General features: G+C 50.3%; 2 protein-coding genes across 9 annotated transcripts in view; one reads left to right on the top strand and one right to left on the bottom strand.

Moving 5' to 3' along the window:
* The window catches only part of ppm1e (protein phosphatase, Mg2+/Mn2+ dependent, 1E), a 17,270-nt gene extending 15,033 nt beyond the window's left edge, over nt 1-2,237 (top strand). The window contains exons 5-7 of the mRNA XM_020931558.2: nt 1-91; nt 573-666; nt 773-2,237. The exon at nt 1-91 is cut by the window's left edge and continues 53 nt beyond it. Coding sequence (XP_020787217.1) covers nt 1-91; nt 573-666; nt 773-1,641 — 1,054 coding nt within the window. The 3' untranslated portion in view covers nt 1,642-2,237. The remainder of the gene's footprint in view (nt 92-572; nt 667-772) is intronic.
* A 4,060-nt stretch (nt 2,238-6,297) lies between these two features.
* Nucleotides 6,298-15,823, bottom strand: part of trim37 (tripartite motif containing 37) — a 38,065-nt gene continuing 28,539 nt past the window's right edge. For all 8 annotated transcript variants that reach the window (XM_055148963.1, XM_055148971.1, XM_055148968.1 and 5 more), the window contains one exon: nt 6,298-6,864. In XM_055148963.1, coding sequence (XP_055004938.1) covers nt 6,821-6,864 — 44 coding nt within the window. In that variant the 3' untranslated portion in view covers nt 6,298-6,820. The remainder of the gene's footprint in view (nt 6,865-15,823) is intronic.

A 15,823-nucleotide genomic window follows, 5' to 3' on the forward strand; every position in this document is an offset into this window, starting at 1 on the left:
TCACGTGGCCTGGTTGGGTGACTCTCAGGTCATCCTGGTCAGGAGGGGGCAGGTGGTGGAGCTGATGAAGCCTCACAAACCTGACAGAGAGGTAATGAGCTGTTCCCACCGCTGCAGCCAGCGCCCGAGGCCCGAGGCCCGAGGCCCGAGGCCCGAGGCCCGAGGCCCGAGGCCCGAGGCCCGAGGCCCGAGGCCCGAGGCCCGAGGCCGAGGCCCGAGTTTCTCTGTTTTACTGTATAATTATGACGGAAAGCCAAAGTTCAATGCATCAAACTATTTCCAGAGTCTTTATTTTTGGGCGACCAGATTGGTTAGTTAGGGTTGGTTAGGGTTGGTTAGGGTTAGGGTTAGTTAGGGTTGGTTAGGGTTAGGGTTAGTTAGGGTTGGTTAGGGTTAGTTAGGGTTAGGGTTAGTTAGGGTTGGTTAGGGTTGGTTCTTCAGGGTCAGGGGACACAGGACTCAAATCCCTGACCCGGGTAAAAAGGGACGTCTGGTCATCCTGCCTGTCAGAGACCCTGTCAGAGACCCTGTCCCTGCACCTGCTGTTTCTGATGGAGCTGTGTGGTTTTCAGGACGAGAAGAAGAGGATCGAAGCTCTGGGAGGCTGCGTGATCTGGTTTGGCACATGGAGAGTGAACGGCAGCCTGTCTGTGTCCAGAGCCATCGGTGAGTGTGACCCTCACCCCTCACCCTGACCCTAACCCTCACCCTGACCCTGACCCTCACCCTGACCCTAACCCTGACCCTGACCTCCGGCGTGTTTGCTCCACAGGGGACTCTGAGCACAAACCGTACATCTGTGGAGACGCCGACCACAGCCTGTTCCCTCTGGACGGCTCGGAGGATTACCTGATCTTGGCGTGCGATGGATTCTGGGACACGGTGGGTCCGGAGGAGGCGGTGCGGGTGGTGAGCGACCACCTGAGCGAGAACACGGGAGACACCACCATGGTGGCGCACAAGCTGGTGGCGTCCGCCCGCGACGCCGGTTCCAGCGACAACATCACCGTGATGGTGGTGTTCCTGAGGGACCCGCGCTGCCCCGCCCCCGCCGGCTTCGAGGAGGAGGAGGAGCCTATGACGGAGCGGGCGGAGCCGGCGGAGGAAGCGGGGGCGGGCGAGGAGGAAGAGGAGGAGGAAGAGGAGGAAGAAGAGGGGGCGAGGGTGGAGCGTGCGGGTGAGGGGGGCACTAACGCGGACCAGGGGGTGAAGTCTCGCGGCTGGCCCCTGCAGCAGTGCTCCGCCCCCGCCGACCTGGCGTACGAAGACCGCACAGACTCTTTCACGGACAGGACCACCCTGAGCCTGGGGCCTCCGCTCGGCCACACCTTCCTGCCCAGGGTCCCGGGCAGAAAAGCAGAGGGGCCCCTGCGGCGCCGCCCCCTGCTCTGGTCTCAGGAGCCGGGCTCCACGGACCCCCTGTCCCGCTCTTTTCCGTATCTGCACACGGCACCACTGTGCCCTGGGCCCGGCTCCACCCTCAGGCAAGGCTCCGCCCTCAGGCCCACCCACCAGCGCCGCCGCCTCCGCAGGGCCCTGCAGGGGTCCGCCCGTCACACCGCACCCCACATCCTGCCTCCCGCCCTGAGGCACAGGCACGAAGCGGCGCGCCCTCACCTGCCTCTGGAGGCCTCCATCTGAAGCCGTGCCCGCGTGCCCGCGTGCCCACCGGCCCGCGTGCCCACGTGTCCGTGTGACCGCGTGCCCACGTGTCCGTGTGACCGCGTGCCCACAGGCCCACGAGCCCACGTGCCCACGAGCCCGCGTGCCCACGTGTCGCCCGCTTCAGCTCCACCTCTCACATGTTTAGTGGCTCCTCCGTGACGTGTCTCTGGACTCACAGCACCACAGGGCACTCAGCAATAACGCTGCAAACTCAAACTCTTTGTTCTGATTTGACCCTAGTTCAGTGTAAATGTTTAGTTTGAGTCAAAGGTCAAAGGTCAGACTTCTGTATTTCCATGGTAACGAGTTCATGACCCTCGCGCTTTACAGTCTGTGGCTCACCACACGTCTGCCCACCTTTAGTCTTATCAAGGGATCATCATACTTAAAGTGTAGGTTAAACAGGGTCTGTAGATCCTTCTTCACTCTTCTTCACGTCTGTCGCTGAAGCGTCTGTAGATCGTTCTTCACTCTTCTTCATGTCTGTCGCTGAAGCGTCTGTAGATCGTTCTTCACTCTTCTTCACGTCTGTCGCTGAAGCGTCTGTAGATCGTTCTTCACTCTTCTTCACGTCTGTCGCTGAAGCGTCTGTAGATCGTTCTTCACTCTTCTTCACGTCTGTCGCTGAAGCGTCTGTAGATCGTTCTTCACTCTTCTTCACGTCTGTCGCTGAAGCGTCTGTAGATCGTTCTTCACTCTTCTTCACGTCTGTCGCTGAAGCGTCTGTAGATCGTTCTTCACTCTTCTTCACGTCTGTCGCTGAAGCGTCTGTAGATCGTTCTTCACTCTTCTTCACGTCTGTCGCTGAAGCGTCTGTAGATCGTTCTTCACTCTTCTTCACGTCTGTCGCTGAAGCGTCTGTAGATCGTTCTTCACTCTTCTTCACGTCTGTCGCTGAAGCGTCTGTAGATCGTTCTTCACTCTTCTTCATGTCTGTCGCTGAAGCGTCTGTAGATCGTTCTTCACTCTTCTTCACGTCTGTCGCTGAAGCGTCTGTAGATCGTTCTTCACTCTTCTTCACGTCTGTCGCTGAAGCGTCTGTAGATCGTTCTTCACTCTTCTTCATGTCTGTCGCTGAAGCGTCTGCGCTGACCACGATGAGAGATTCTTGTTTCACTTATTTCTGATTCTAGTTCTTAAAGCCATATTTGTCCTGCCAGGAGGAGGCGTCCTCTGTGGCGTTTGCTGCGTCGGTTTGATTCAGGGACGTCCATCTCTGTATTAAAGGTTCTTTCTTGTGTTTCTCAAGTGCAGCGCCCCCATTCTGCTCCGACCTGTAAGTGCAGACATGTGCCTTTCATTTGACTCCAGTGATTCATTTGAATGAAGGAGAAAGTCCTCGTGTTCTGATGAGGCTGAACTGCCCTGCTCTGCACCAACCGCCCCTGCCGCCCCTGCCGCCCCTGCCGCCCCTGCCGCCCCGCCCCCTGCCCCCTCCTGCCCTCTGACCCCTGTGTGACTCACACAAACAGCCTGCTTTAACCTCAGGTCGCTTTCCATCGGCCTGTCGTGCTCATGTCATGTAGCGTCTGTGAGAAGATCAATGAGAAGATTCTATTTGAACAGAAACATGAGTCACCTCAAGAACTCTGGTGTTCCACTGGAGAAACACCTCCCACTGGAGAAACACCTCCCACTGGAGAAACACCTCCCACTGGAGAAACACCTCCCACTGGAGAAACACCTCCCACACTGGAGAAACACCTCCCACTGGAGAAACACCTCCCACTGGAGAAACACCTCCCACTGGAGAAACACCTCCCACACTGGAGAAACACCTCCCACTGGAGAAACACCTCCCACTGGAGAAACACCTCCCACTGGGCCTCCTCGTTCCAAAGTGACACATGAGCCCTGCCCACAGGACACACTCGGCCTTTGTCTCCTCGTCCCGTCGGCGCCGGGTGAGGAGCGTCTCCTCGTCGGCGCGGTGAGGAGCGTCTCCTCGTCCCGTCGGCGGCGGGTGAGGAGCGTCTCCTCGTCGGGCGGGTGAGGAGCGTCTCCTCGTCCCGTCGGCGGCGGGTGAGGAGCGTCTCCTCGTCGGCGGGTGAGGAGCGTCTCCTCGTCGGGCGGGTGAGGAGCGTCTCCTCGTCCCGTCGTCGGCGGTGAGGAGCGTCTCCTCGTCGGGCGGGTGAGGAGCGTCTCCTCGTCCCGTCGTCGGCGGGTGAGGAGCGTCTCCTCGTCGGGCGGGTGAGGAGCGTCTCCTCGTCCCGTCGTCGGCGGGTGAGGAGCGTCTCCTCGTCGGGCGGGTGAGGAGCGTCTCCTCGTCCCGTCGTCGGCGGGTGAGGAGTCAGAGACATGGTGCCAGGGCGTGGCACGCTGGCGTCTCTTTGGGCGAGGCTTAAGTCGCTGAGGCTTCAGGAGGCCACGCCCCCCCCTCCCCCCCAGACAGAGCAGTGCCTCCTGGCAGCGCCTGGAGCTCTTCAGCTCTGTATAAGCAATAATTGGACAGGGAGTCAGGCGGGCGCTGCCCCTGTAACGGCTGTAGGACGGAGCGCGGGCAAAGCTGTAGGACGAGATGGTCAGGATACCTCGTGCCCACGTGTGCCCGCGTGTGTGTGTGTGCCCGTGTGTGTGTGTATGTGCCCGTGTGTGTGTGTATGTGCCCCTGTGTGTGTGTGTATGTGCCCGTGTGTGTGCCTGTGTGTGTGTGTGCCCGTGTGTGTGTGTGCCTGTGTGTGTGTGTGCCCGTGTGTGTGTGCCTGTGTGTGTGTGTGTGTGCCCGTGTGTGTGTGTGCCCGTGTGTGTGCCTGTGTGTGTGCCTGTGTGTGTGTGCCCGCGTGTGTGTGTGCCTGCGTGTGTGTGTGTGCCCACGTGTGTGTGCCCGTGTGTGTGTGTGCCCGCGTGCGTGTGCCCGTGTGTGTGTGTGTGTGTGCCCACGTGTGTGTGCCTGTGTGTGTGTGTGTGCCCGTGTGTGGTGTGTGCCGCGTGCGTGTGTGTGTGCCCGTGTGTGTGTGTGTGCCCGTGTGTGTGTGTGTGCCCACGTGTGTGTGCCTGTGTGTGTGTGTGCCCGTGTGTGTGTGTGCCCGCGTGTGTGTGTGCCTGTGTGTGTGTGTGCCCACGTGTGTGTGTGTGTGTGTGTGCCCACGTGTGTGTGCCTGTGTGTGTGTATGTGTGTCCGCGTGTGTGTGTGTGCGTGTGTGTGTGCCTGTGTGTGTGTGCCCACGTGTGTGTGTGTGCCCACGTGTGTGTGCCTGTGTGTGTGTATGTGTATCCGCGTGTGTGTGCCCACGTGTGTGTGCCTGTGTGTGTATGTGTGTGCCTGTGTGTGTGTGTGTGTGCCCATGTGTGTGTGCCTGCGTGTGTGTGTGCTCGTGTGTGTGTGTCCGCGTGTGTGTGTGCTCGTGTGTGTGTCCGTGTGTGTGCCCATGTTGTGCTCGTGTGTGTGTGTTTGTGTGACCTGACGGGCAGAGCACAGGGGCCGAGGAGACAGGATCAGTGACAGGGACAGTGACAGGTGCGTCCATCAGAGGAAAGAGGCCGGTGTCGGTACAAATGCGATTGTTTGTTCTGTGGATTATTTATCTGTAAATATTAAAGCCTAAACCCTGAAACTGTTTCTGTTTGACTCATTTACACCAGAAGAGGGCGACACTTTTACTCCACACATTTTACTCTCCACAAGTGTTAAAAATCTAAACTGTTTCAATTGTTTAAAGATCCTGAATGAAGCAAAACTGACTCCTGTGAGCTTCATGTTCTGATGTTCTACTGTTGTTGTTCACCATGTCCACCACGTCCATCAGGTCCACCAGGTCTATCAAGTCCATCAGGTCCACCAGGTCCACCATGTCCACCAGGTCCACCATGTCCACCACGTCCATCAGGTCCACCAGGTCCATCAGGTCTATCTAGGTCCATCAGGTCCACCATGTCCACCAGGTCCATCAGGTCCACCATGTCCACCAGGTCCTCCAGGTCTATCAAGTCCATCAGGTCCACCATGTCCACCAGGTCCGTCAGGTCCACCAGGTCCATCAGGTCCATCAGGTCTATGGGCTGTTTGATTATTTCTGTGAAATTCCACCAAATGTTCCTCTGCCCACACGACCCACCAGAGCTGGGACCAAGTCTCAAGTCTTTAACCTTGAGTCCGAGTCAAGTCCCAAGTCAAAGTCCAAGTCGAGACTCGAGCCACTGGCCCACAAGTCCAAGTCAAGTCCAAGTCATCTGCTTTGAGCTTCAAGTCATTCAAGTCTTTAAATCAATCATTATTTATATATTTTTTAAATTAAATTGTTCTTAAAAAGTCACAGTTGAGTATTTATATAAAAGTTGTAGAAATGCAAATTTTTCCTTTTGAAATATTTTGACAAAAGTGTGAATTTTTACAGACAGAACAAAGAGTTAAGATTAAAAAGTTTAATAACACTTTTTTGTCAACGAGTCTGAACATCAAGTCTGAGTCAAGTCCCAAGTCTTGGTCCATTTTATCAAGTCAAGTCTCAAGTCGTAAAAATAGTGACTCAAGTCTGACTCGAGTCCAAGTTACGACTCGCAAGTCCAACCTCCAAGTTTAAACGCGGAGTCTTTACTGAGAACGATTTTTGTGCCGATTTATTCTTACGATAAAAAGGTGAGTGACTGTGACCTTCAGGTCCCAGCTGCAGAAAAACTCTTTAGACAAATAAATCACGCTGATAAAACTTTATTTATTTCAACATAAATAAGACAAGTCACAGTTAAACATGCATCAGGTCAGACATACGGAAACTTTAGTCTATTTACATTTAAACATTTCAAATATATTGGGAAAAAAAACGTGGATTAAAGCTCCTGTAAAACCCAAAACCTTAAGTTCTAAAGTTCTAATGTTCTAAAGGTCCTGGTCACACAGAGTCGGCGTCGTGTTTGTTTCGTTCACATGTTTGAGTGACGCTTTATTATTAGTTTCTGCAGGTTTGTGTATGAAACGTGTGAATGAAACAAAACACAAAGAAACGACAGAACAGAGAAAAGTGAGACGAGAAATTTTAACTTCAGAACATGTGACCAGCTCCAGAGTGAAGCTGAAGGTCTCCTCTGGAACACACGGACCTGAAGCTGAAGGTCTCCTCTGGAACACACGGACCTGAAGCTGAAGGTCTCCTCTGGAACACACGGACCTGAAACTGAAGCTGCAGGAGAAACACGGGGTCCGGGTCCTTCAGCGGAGTCACCTCTCAGACGACAGGGCCACGTCCTCAGACAGGTGCTCACCTGCAACAAAGCACAACACACTCAGAAACACAGAGCGAGACACTAAGGCACTAAACCCCGAGACCAGGGTGAAAAAATGCATAACACACTCGGTTGGCCGATGTCCAAATACTATTTTATTAACAAAATAATGTTTGGGCAAAAAAAGCCTTCATCAGATATTTTTCTTGTCTTGGACCACAGCACACAAAATGGTTGCCAGCCCAGGTGCCCATATACCCACTCAATGAATGGGAGGTCCCAAAGTGAGGTCACCCAGTGAGTCTAGGGGGCAGTTCCACATGTTCGATGCCAATATATCTTAAGGAAGAGACAGGATGGTTAAAATCAACAAAATGAGCCGCCACAGGATAGTTCATGTTTTTACATGTGATTGTTCTCCTGTGTTCTGCAGTCCGTGTTTTTAAAGCCCTGCTGGTTTTACCCACATAAGCTTTACCACAGGGGCAGGTGATCATATAAATCACAGACTTGGTGTTACAGGATATAATTCCTTTGATCGTTATTTCTTTACCAGTGTGAGGAGCTTAAAACTGTTGCAGCGATATGTATAGTTACACTGACTGCACCACCACAGCGACGATTTCCATCAGGAATAGGAGTCAGTATAGTTTGGTGTGATGTGGTTTGATTAGGAGGAAGGTAGGAGTGCACAAGTTTATCTCCAAAGTTTCTTCCTCTTTTATACACCACTAGGGGGAGCTCTTTGAAAGCCACACCCAATGAAGGGTCAGTTTTTAGTATATGCCAATGTTTAGTTATGATGTTTTTAAGTTGTTCCGCGGGTTTTGAGTATCCAGTAGAAAATATAATCTGCTTATTGGCATTTTTTGGAGGGTTGACCCTCAGAAAATCAGATCTAGGTTTTCCTTTTACTTTAGTGGCAGCATCATTTAAAATAGATTTCTTATAACCCCTTTGTTCAAAGTTTGTCATCATATTACTTAAATTTCTTTCAAAGTCATCAGTTTTGTGGCATATTCTTTTAAGCCTACAAAATTGACTGTATGGGAGACTCTTTTTCAATGGAAGTGGATGCTGAGAGTCAGCTCTAAGTAAAGAATTTCGAGCTGTAGGCTTTTTATATAAGTCCATGTACAGCTGATTACCCTCTCTGATGATCCACAAGTCCAAAAAACTCAAGCGCTGTTGATCATAATCCATGGTAAAAGATATATATGAGGAGCGCGAGTTCAGATAAGCAAAAAATGACTCAAGTCTCAATTTAGTACCTTTGAACAAGCAAAAAATGTCATCCAAATATCTCTTCCATAGACATATGTTTTCTTTGAATTCATTATCATGATAGATAAACTTTTCCTCAAACAGACCCATGTATAAGTTACAGAAGGATGGTGAGAAAGGGCTACCCATAGCTACTCCATGTTTTTGAATGTAAAAAGTGTCCTGAAAAACCCAAGAGTTGTTTTTCAATATAAGCCACGACATATCCAGAATAGAATTCAAAGAGGGGACCTCAGTGTTCAATTTGGTCACATAATGTTTCATTGCCTCATTACCCCCATCATGTGGAATGGAGGTGTACATAGTGTTTATATCAAAAGATACCAAATACCATTCCTCTTCATTGGAGACACAGTCTATAGATTCAACAAAGTTTATCATATGACCTGTGTCCTTTATGAAGGAAGGCAAAGCTTCAGCTGCAGGTCTGATAATACTATCAATAAAAATAGACAGATTAGATGTAAGTGAGCCAATACTGGCTACAATTGGTCTCCCTGGTGGATTTTCAAGGCTTTTGTGTATTTTTGGCAAAATATAGAAAGTAGGAATAATAGTGTAGTCCACTTTAAGAAAGCTATATTCATTTTCAGAAATCTCACCATTCTGTAACAATAAACTTAAAGCTTCATGAATAGAGTTCTTAAAATCATCTGTAGGATTATTTGGAAGTTTTTCATAGAATGTATTGTCTGATAATTCTGTCTCATACATTCTTTTAAATAGTCAGATTTGTTCATCACTACAATAGCCCCACCTTTATCAGCTTGTTTTATTATTATAGTTTCATCTAAGGCAGTTTGTTCTTCCTTAGTTAGGTTTTTGTAAGTTTGAAAACAGTTTTTCTTTTTTAAAAGGGCATCAACATCCTGTTCAACTAATCTGCAATAGGTTTCAATTGAATTATTTCGGTTGGAGGAGGAATGAAAGTACTTTTACCTCTAAAATATTTTTTGGGGGTTGTATTTTCCGTTATAGACAAATCAGATGACAAAGACTGATGTTCTACAGACGTATTTTGCTTAAAAAATTCTTTGAGTCGTATATTTCTGAAAAACCTAAAGAGGTCTACTTTAACATCAAAGTCTTTAATATTGTTAGTGGGCACAAACGAAAGTCCTTTGTTTAAAACTGATATGTGGGACTTAGTCAGTGACTTACTAGAAAGGTTGAAAACAGTTAGTTCTTCTGGTGATGAACCCTGGACCGGGTCCATGGTCTTTCTCCTCTTCCCCCGCCGTGTAGGGCGCCTGTGTGGTTGTCTTCTTCCTCTGTTTCGCTCGTGCATGCTCTTGTTGGATAAAAAACTAGAGCTCGATGCTGTTGATACTTGGTCAGAGGAGAAATCTTCCCTTTGTTGTCGCCACACCACTTTTTTCTCTGTTGATCTCCAGGGGTAGGTTTTTCCTTCCAGGGCATCATTTTTATCTCTGTTGAACTTCCGAATCTTGATTTCTTTGATTTCCTTTGACAATTTCATTTGCATTTCTTCATTAGCTTTCAGAACATCCTTAATTTTCTCATCATTTACAGCCATTCCCAACATAGTTGTTTTCTTCAAGGTTATCTGATTGTCCAGATCATCTAGTTCTTTTTTTAGTTGATCAACCAGCAAAGTCATGAGGTCGAATGAACACTTATTTAATATTGCACACCAGCGATCACAAAATTCATCTGTTCTTTGGCCCAACATGGGTTCCTTCTGCCAGCGGAGCCCTTGTGGGATAATTCCATGTCGGATATAATCACTTAAGGTTATTGCGTGCAAATGCATCTTGGTCCGACGTTTGGATAGACTTGCCAGTTCACTAAACCCCGAGACCGACATCAAGACACGGCACTAAGGCCTGTGCCATGGAGTTGTGGAACATTCCATTCCATTCCATTTACTTCCGCTTATCCGGGGCCAGGTCGCGGGGGCAGCAGCCTAACCAGGGACTCCCAGACTTCCTTCACCCCAGACATGTCCTCCAGCTCCTTCGGGGGGACCCCGAAGTGTTCCCAGTCCAGCTGAGAGACATAGTCCCTCCAGTGTGTCCTGGGTCTTCCCCGGGGAATCCTCCCGGTGGGACATGCCCAGAACACCTCCCGAAGGAGGCGCCCAGGAGGCATCCGGAACAGATGCCTGAGCCTCAACTGGCTCTCTCGACGTGGAGGAGCAGCGGCTCTACTCTGAGCTTTAACTTCTTAGGTTCTTTTTAAAGACAATGCAGTAAAGTGTATTTACCTTGTTGACATGTTTTGGCTGCTAGCTGCAAGCCATCTTCAGAACTGTCACCGGTGTTGGTGGTGACGTGTCGTATATCAGCTGTTGTTACTTCCTGTAGGCGTGGTCAGACCTGATGGACCTGGCAGGTCGCTCAGACTGACCACGCCTCCCGTCGCCCGGTGTCTCTGGAGGAGGGTGTCCCAGTTGTGTGAAAGGAGGAAGGCTCCGTCATCACGGTTAATGCTGTTCGTGCCTCGTTTCCTGATTTCACCGTCCTCCTTGATCCAGCGTTTGAACTTGTTGTTTTCCGATCCAATGATCCGAGCCTCGTCCTGATCCATAATGTGGTTGTTCCTTTTACAGCGTCTGATGTGGCGGATTTTAGGTTTTCCTGTTCTGCTTTGTCTTTTTGTGTTCTGGTGAGTCTCCCTGACGTTTCCTTTTCGCATTCCTTTTGGTGTTCCTTTTTTCCGATGTGGAATGCCCGGCCTGTTTCCCCTATGTATGATTTATTGCATGATTTGCATTGAATTTCGTAGATGGTGTTGCATTTTTGTTCTTGTGGGATTTTGTCCTTGGGATGTACGAGTTGTTGGTGGAGTTTTGTGTCTGGTTAGACTCCAGTGTTTCTGTTGTGTTTTTTCATGTCTCTCTGGATGGTTCAGTTGTTCCTCTGATGTTCTGTAGTGTGACTATGTTCTTGTGGTCCTGCTGCCCTGTGTTGCATTGTTGTGTTTTTTTCCGGGGTTTGTTGGTTTTATTGATAACTTGTTGTTTATAGCCCAGCTGGGATATTGACATTGTTTGAGTGTTTGTGTGACGTGTCTCTCCTCTTCTTCTCTGTCGGTCTGTGATGAGTGTGGCCTGTTCCAATAATGTTCTTACTACTGAAAGTTTGTGTGCAGTGGGGTGTTCGGATGTCCAGAGCAGATATTGGTCAGTGTGTGTAGGTTTCCGGTATATTGTGATTTTAATGCTGCCATCTGCGATGTGGTGGATTTTAATGTCCAGAAAAGATATGGCTCCGTCTTTCTCCTCCTCATGTGTGAATTGAATGTTTCCTGTGTCGTCTTGTGTGTTCAGATGGTCCGTGAGTTCTTGTGTGTGTCCTTGCTGTATTTTTTCCAGGATGTCATCTACGTAGCGTTTCCAAAAGGTTAAACGGCATTGTGGTGGTGCGGTGTTGAATGCTTTTTGTTCCAGGTCCTCCATGAAAAAACTGCTCATTATTGCTGATAGTGGATCTCCCATTGCGAACCCCTCTTTCTGTCTGTAAATGATGTTGTTGTACTGAAAATATGTAGATTTGGCCACGAAACGTAATAATTGTGAAATGTCATCAACTGTTAGATTTGTGCGTTTTTTTGAGAGTTCTGTCCTTTTTAAGTTTTTCCTGTACTATGTGTAGTGTGACATCCACGGGTGTTTTAGTGAACTGTGATATGACGTCGTGTGAGATGAGTATTTCATCCGGTGCTATTGTAATGTTTTTTAGTTCCTGTGCCAATTGTTTTGCATTCTTGCAGTGGAATTTTGTTTGACCGATGAGTGGTTTTATTATTTCGACCAGGGCTTTGGATAAATTGTATGTTACCGAACCTATGCTATCGACTATCGGGCGGAGCGGCGTGTCTGTTTTGTGAATTTTCGGGGTACCGTAAATGCGCGGGGTGATGCTGGCTGTAGGGATTAAATCGTTGTTTGCTTCTCGGGTGATTTTTTTCTGTTCTAATAGGGGTTTGAGTAATGTTTTGAGGGTTCGTTTCTTTTCTTCTGTCGGATTCTTTTTGATGATTTCGTAGGTGTCGGTGTCTGCGAGTAGTGCTTCCATTTTATGTTCGTATGTTTTCTTGTCCAATATGACTGTTGTCCTGCCTTTATCTGCGGGTAAAATAATGATTGTGTTGTCTTTTTTCATGTGATTAATGGCTTTCCTTTCCTTCTTGGTTATATTGCTTTTCGGTAATTTGGCTGTTTTTAGAATCCCTGTCACTGTGTTGCGTAAATCTGCTTTTTGTCCCTGATTTGGTATTTTTTGGCATGCTAGTTCCGTGGCTAATAGGTATTCTTCTATGGGTATTTTGTTTGGGGTGGTGGCAAAATTAAGTCCTCGTGTAAGTACGTTTGTTTCTGTTTCTGTGATTTTTCGCTGAGTTAAATTGCATACCCATTTATCTTTATTTTTTGTTAGTGAGGTTTCGATTTTGCTGTGTTTTTTCTCTATTAGTAATTTTAATTTCCTAACATGGCGGTCCTTAGTAGTTTTAAATTCTAATTCGTATGTATTTTCTAAATGTTTGTTGTGCCTCTTCTTCCATGGGGAAAAGCCGTCTGTATTTCTCGCTTTCGTCCATTAGTTCTCGTTCAATGTTTTTCTGTTTATTGATAGTGATGCGAATCCTTTCATTTAATAGTGCTTTTTTGGCCTTATTAACTATTTGTTTTGCATTATGGGTTGGGATCGGGGTCTTGATGTTAATACTAGCTGGCGTGATGTTCTCGTCTCTGCATCGGAGATTGAAGCGTAGGTGGTTGTTATAGCGGGCGCGCGCCTTTTCCAGCCTCTCCAAATGGCAAAGTGCTTTGACACCTTTTTGTCCAAATCTTCTTCTTATTAAGCCAATGAAGACATAATGAACATCATTGGCTCTACTCCGAGCTCCTCCCGTGTGATTGAGCTCCTCACCCTATCTCTAAGGGAGCGCCCAGCCACCCTGCGGAGGAAACTCATTTCGAGCGCTTGTATCCGCGATCTCGTCCTTTCGGTCATTACCCAGAGCTCATGACCAGAGGTGAGAGTAGGAACGAAGACTGACCGGTAAATCGAGAGCTTCACCTTTCGACTCAGCTCCTCTTCACCACAACGGTCCGATACAGCGACCGCATCACTGCCGAAGCTGCACCGATCCGCCTGTCAATCTCACGTTCCATCCTCCCCTCACTCGTGAACAAGACCCCGAGATACTTGAACTCCTCCACTTGAGGCAAAGACTCCCCACCCACCCGGAGAGGGCAAGCCACCTTTTTCCGGTCGAGAACCATGGCCTCGGACTTGGAAGAGCTGATCTTCATCCCAGCCGCTTCACACTCGGCTGCAAACCGCCCCAGTGCTGCAGGTCCTGGTTCGATGAAGCCAACAGAACAACATCGTCTGCAAACAGCAGAGATGAAATCCTGTGGTCCCCAAACCGGACCCCCTCCGGCCCCTGACTGCGCCTAGAAATTCTGTCCATAAACACAATGAACAGAACCGGTGACAGGTGCAGCCCTGGCGGAGTCCAACATGCACCGGGAACAGGTCTGACTTACTGCCGGCAATGCGAACACAGCTCCTGCTCCGGTCATACAGGGACCGGACAGCCCTTAGCAAAGGGCCCCGAACCCCATACTCCCAGAGCACCCCCCACAGGACACCACGAGGGACACGGTCGAATGCCTTCTCCAAGTCCACAAAACACATGTGGACTGGTTGGGCAAACTCCCATGAACCCTCGAGCACCCGATGGAGAGTGTAGAGCTGGTCCAGTGTTCCACGGCCAGGACGAAAACCACACTGCTCCTCCTGGATCTGAGGTTCGACTATCGGCCGGATTCTCCTCTCCAGTACCCTGGCATAGACCTTACCGGGAAGGCTGAGGAGTGTGATCCCCCTATAGTTGGAACACACCCTCCGGTCCCCCTTCTTATACAGAGGGACCACCACCCCGGTTTGCCAGTCCAGAGGTACTGTCCCCGACCGCCACACGATGTTGAAGAGGCGTGTCAGCCAAGACCCACAACATCCAGAGACTTAAGATACTCAGGACGGATCTCATCCAACCCCGGAGCCTTGCCACCAAGGAGCTTTCCAACCACCTCAGTGACTTCAGCCAGGGTGATGAGTCCGTCTCCAAGTCCCCAGCCTCGGCCTCCTCCTCGGAAGACGTGACGGTGGGATTGAGGAGATCCTCAAAGTTATTCCTTCCACCGCCGGACAACGTCCCCAGTCAAGGTCAGCAGCTCTCCCCCCCGCACTGTAAACAGTGTTGGTGAAGAACTGCTTCCCCCTCCTGAGGCGCCGGACGGTTTGCCAGAATCTCTTTGAGGCCGTCCGATAGTCCTCCTCCATGGCCTCCCCGAACTCCTCCCAGCTCCGAGTTTTTGCCTCTGCACCACACGGGCTGCAGCACGCTTGGCCCGCCAGTACCCATCAGCTGCTTCAGGAGTCCCCCGAGCCAGCAAGGCCCGATAGGACTCCTTCTTCAGCTTGACGGCATCCCTTACTTCTGGTGTCCACCACCGGGTTCGGGGATTGCCGCCGCGACAGGCACCACAGACCTTACGCCCACAGCTCCGAGCAGCCGCATTGACAATAGAGGCCGAGAATGAAGCCCACTCGGACTCCATATCTCCAGCCTCCCCCGGAATCCGGGAGAAGTCCTCCCGGAGGTGCGAGTTGAAAGTCCCTCTGACAGAGGGCTCCGCCAGACGTTCCCAACAGACCCTCACTACACGCTTGGGTCTGCCAGGTCTTTCCGGCTTCCTCCTCCGCCAGCGAACCCAACTCACAACCAGGTGGTGATCAGTTGACAGCTCAGCCCCTCTCTTCACCCGAGTGTCCAAGACACGCGGCCGGAGATCAGATGACACGACTACAAAGTCGATCATCGACCTCCGGCCTAGGGTGTCCTGGTGCCACGTGCACTTATGGACACCCTTGTGCTCGAACATGGTGTTCGTTATGGACAAACCGTGACTAGCACAGAAGTCCAATAGCAAAACACCGCTCGGGTTCAGATCAGGGAGGCCGTTCCTCCCAATCACCCCTCTCCAAGTGTCACTGTCGTTGCCCACGTGGGCGTTGAAGTTCCCCAGGAGAACAACGGAGTCCCCGGTCGGTGCACTGTCTAGTACCCCTCCCAAGGACTCCAAGAAGGCCAGGTACTCGAGTACTCAGCACTGTTGTTCAGCCCGTAGGCCGACACCACAGTGAGAGACCTGTCCCCGACCCGAAGGCGCAGGGACGTGACCCTCTCGTTCACCGGGGTGAACTCCAACACACAGCGGCTGAGCTGTGGGGCAATGAGCCCACACCAGCCCCCCCCCCCCACACCAGCCCGCCGCCGCTCCCCCCCCCCACACCAGCCCGCCGCCGCTCCCCGCGGCCAACGCCAGAGAAATGGAGAGTCCAGCCCCTCTCAAGGAGTTGGGTTCCAGAGCCCAAACTGTGTGTGGAGGTGAGGCCGACTATATTGTGGAACATGAGGATATAAAATGTCGTGTGATTTTAAAGGAACCGTATTTGAGGTTGTAATTCTACATTTCCCAAACTTCAGTTCAAACTGTCCCAGAAATGAAGTAAACTAATTCAAACTGGAAAAAAAATTCTTCTTCTTCTGGTTTTAGTCGTGATTATTTCTGCTTAACAACGACAGGAAACGATCCTGACGTCACCTGACGTCAAAGGTTTTACCTGCGATTCCACCTTTGGCCTGTGGGGGCTGCACCTGGCGCCCCCTGCTGGTC

Source organism: Boleophthalmus pectinirostris, unplaced genomic scaffold (assembly GCF_026225935.1).
Source record: "Boleophthalmus pectinirostris isolate CB_2022bp ecotype Guang Dong unplaced genomic scaffold, ASM2622593v1 HiC_scaffold_12, whole genome shotgun sequence".
NCBI classification, from domain to species: Eukaryota; Metazoa; Chordata; class Actinopteri; order Gobiiformes; family Gobiidae; genus Boleophthalmus; species Boleophthalmus pectinirostris.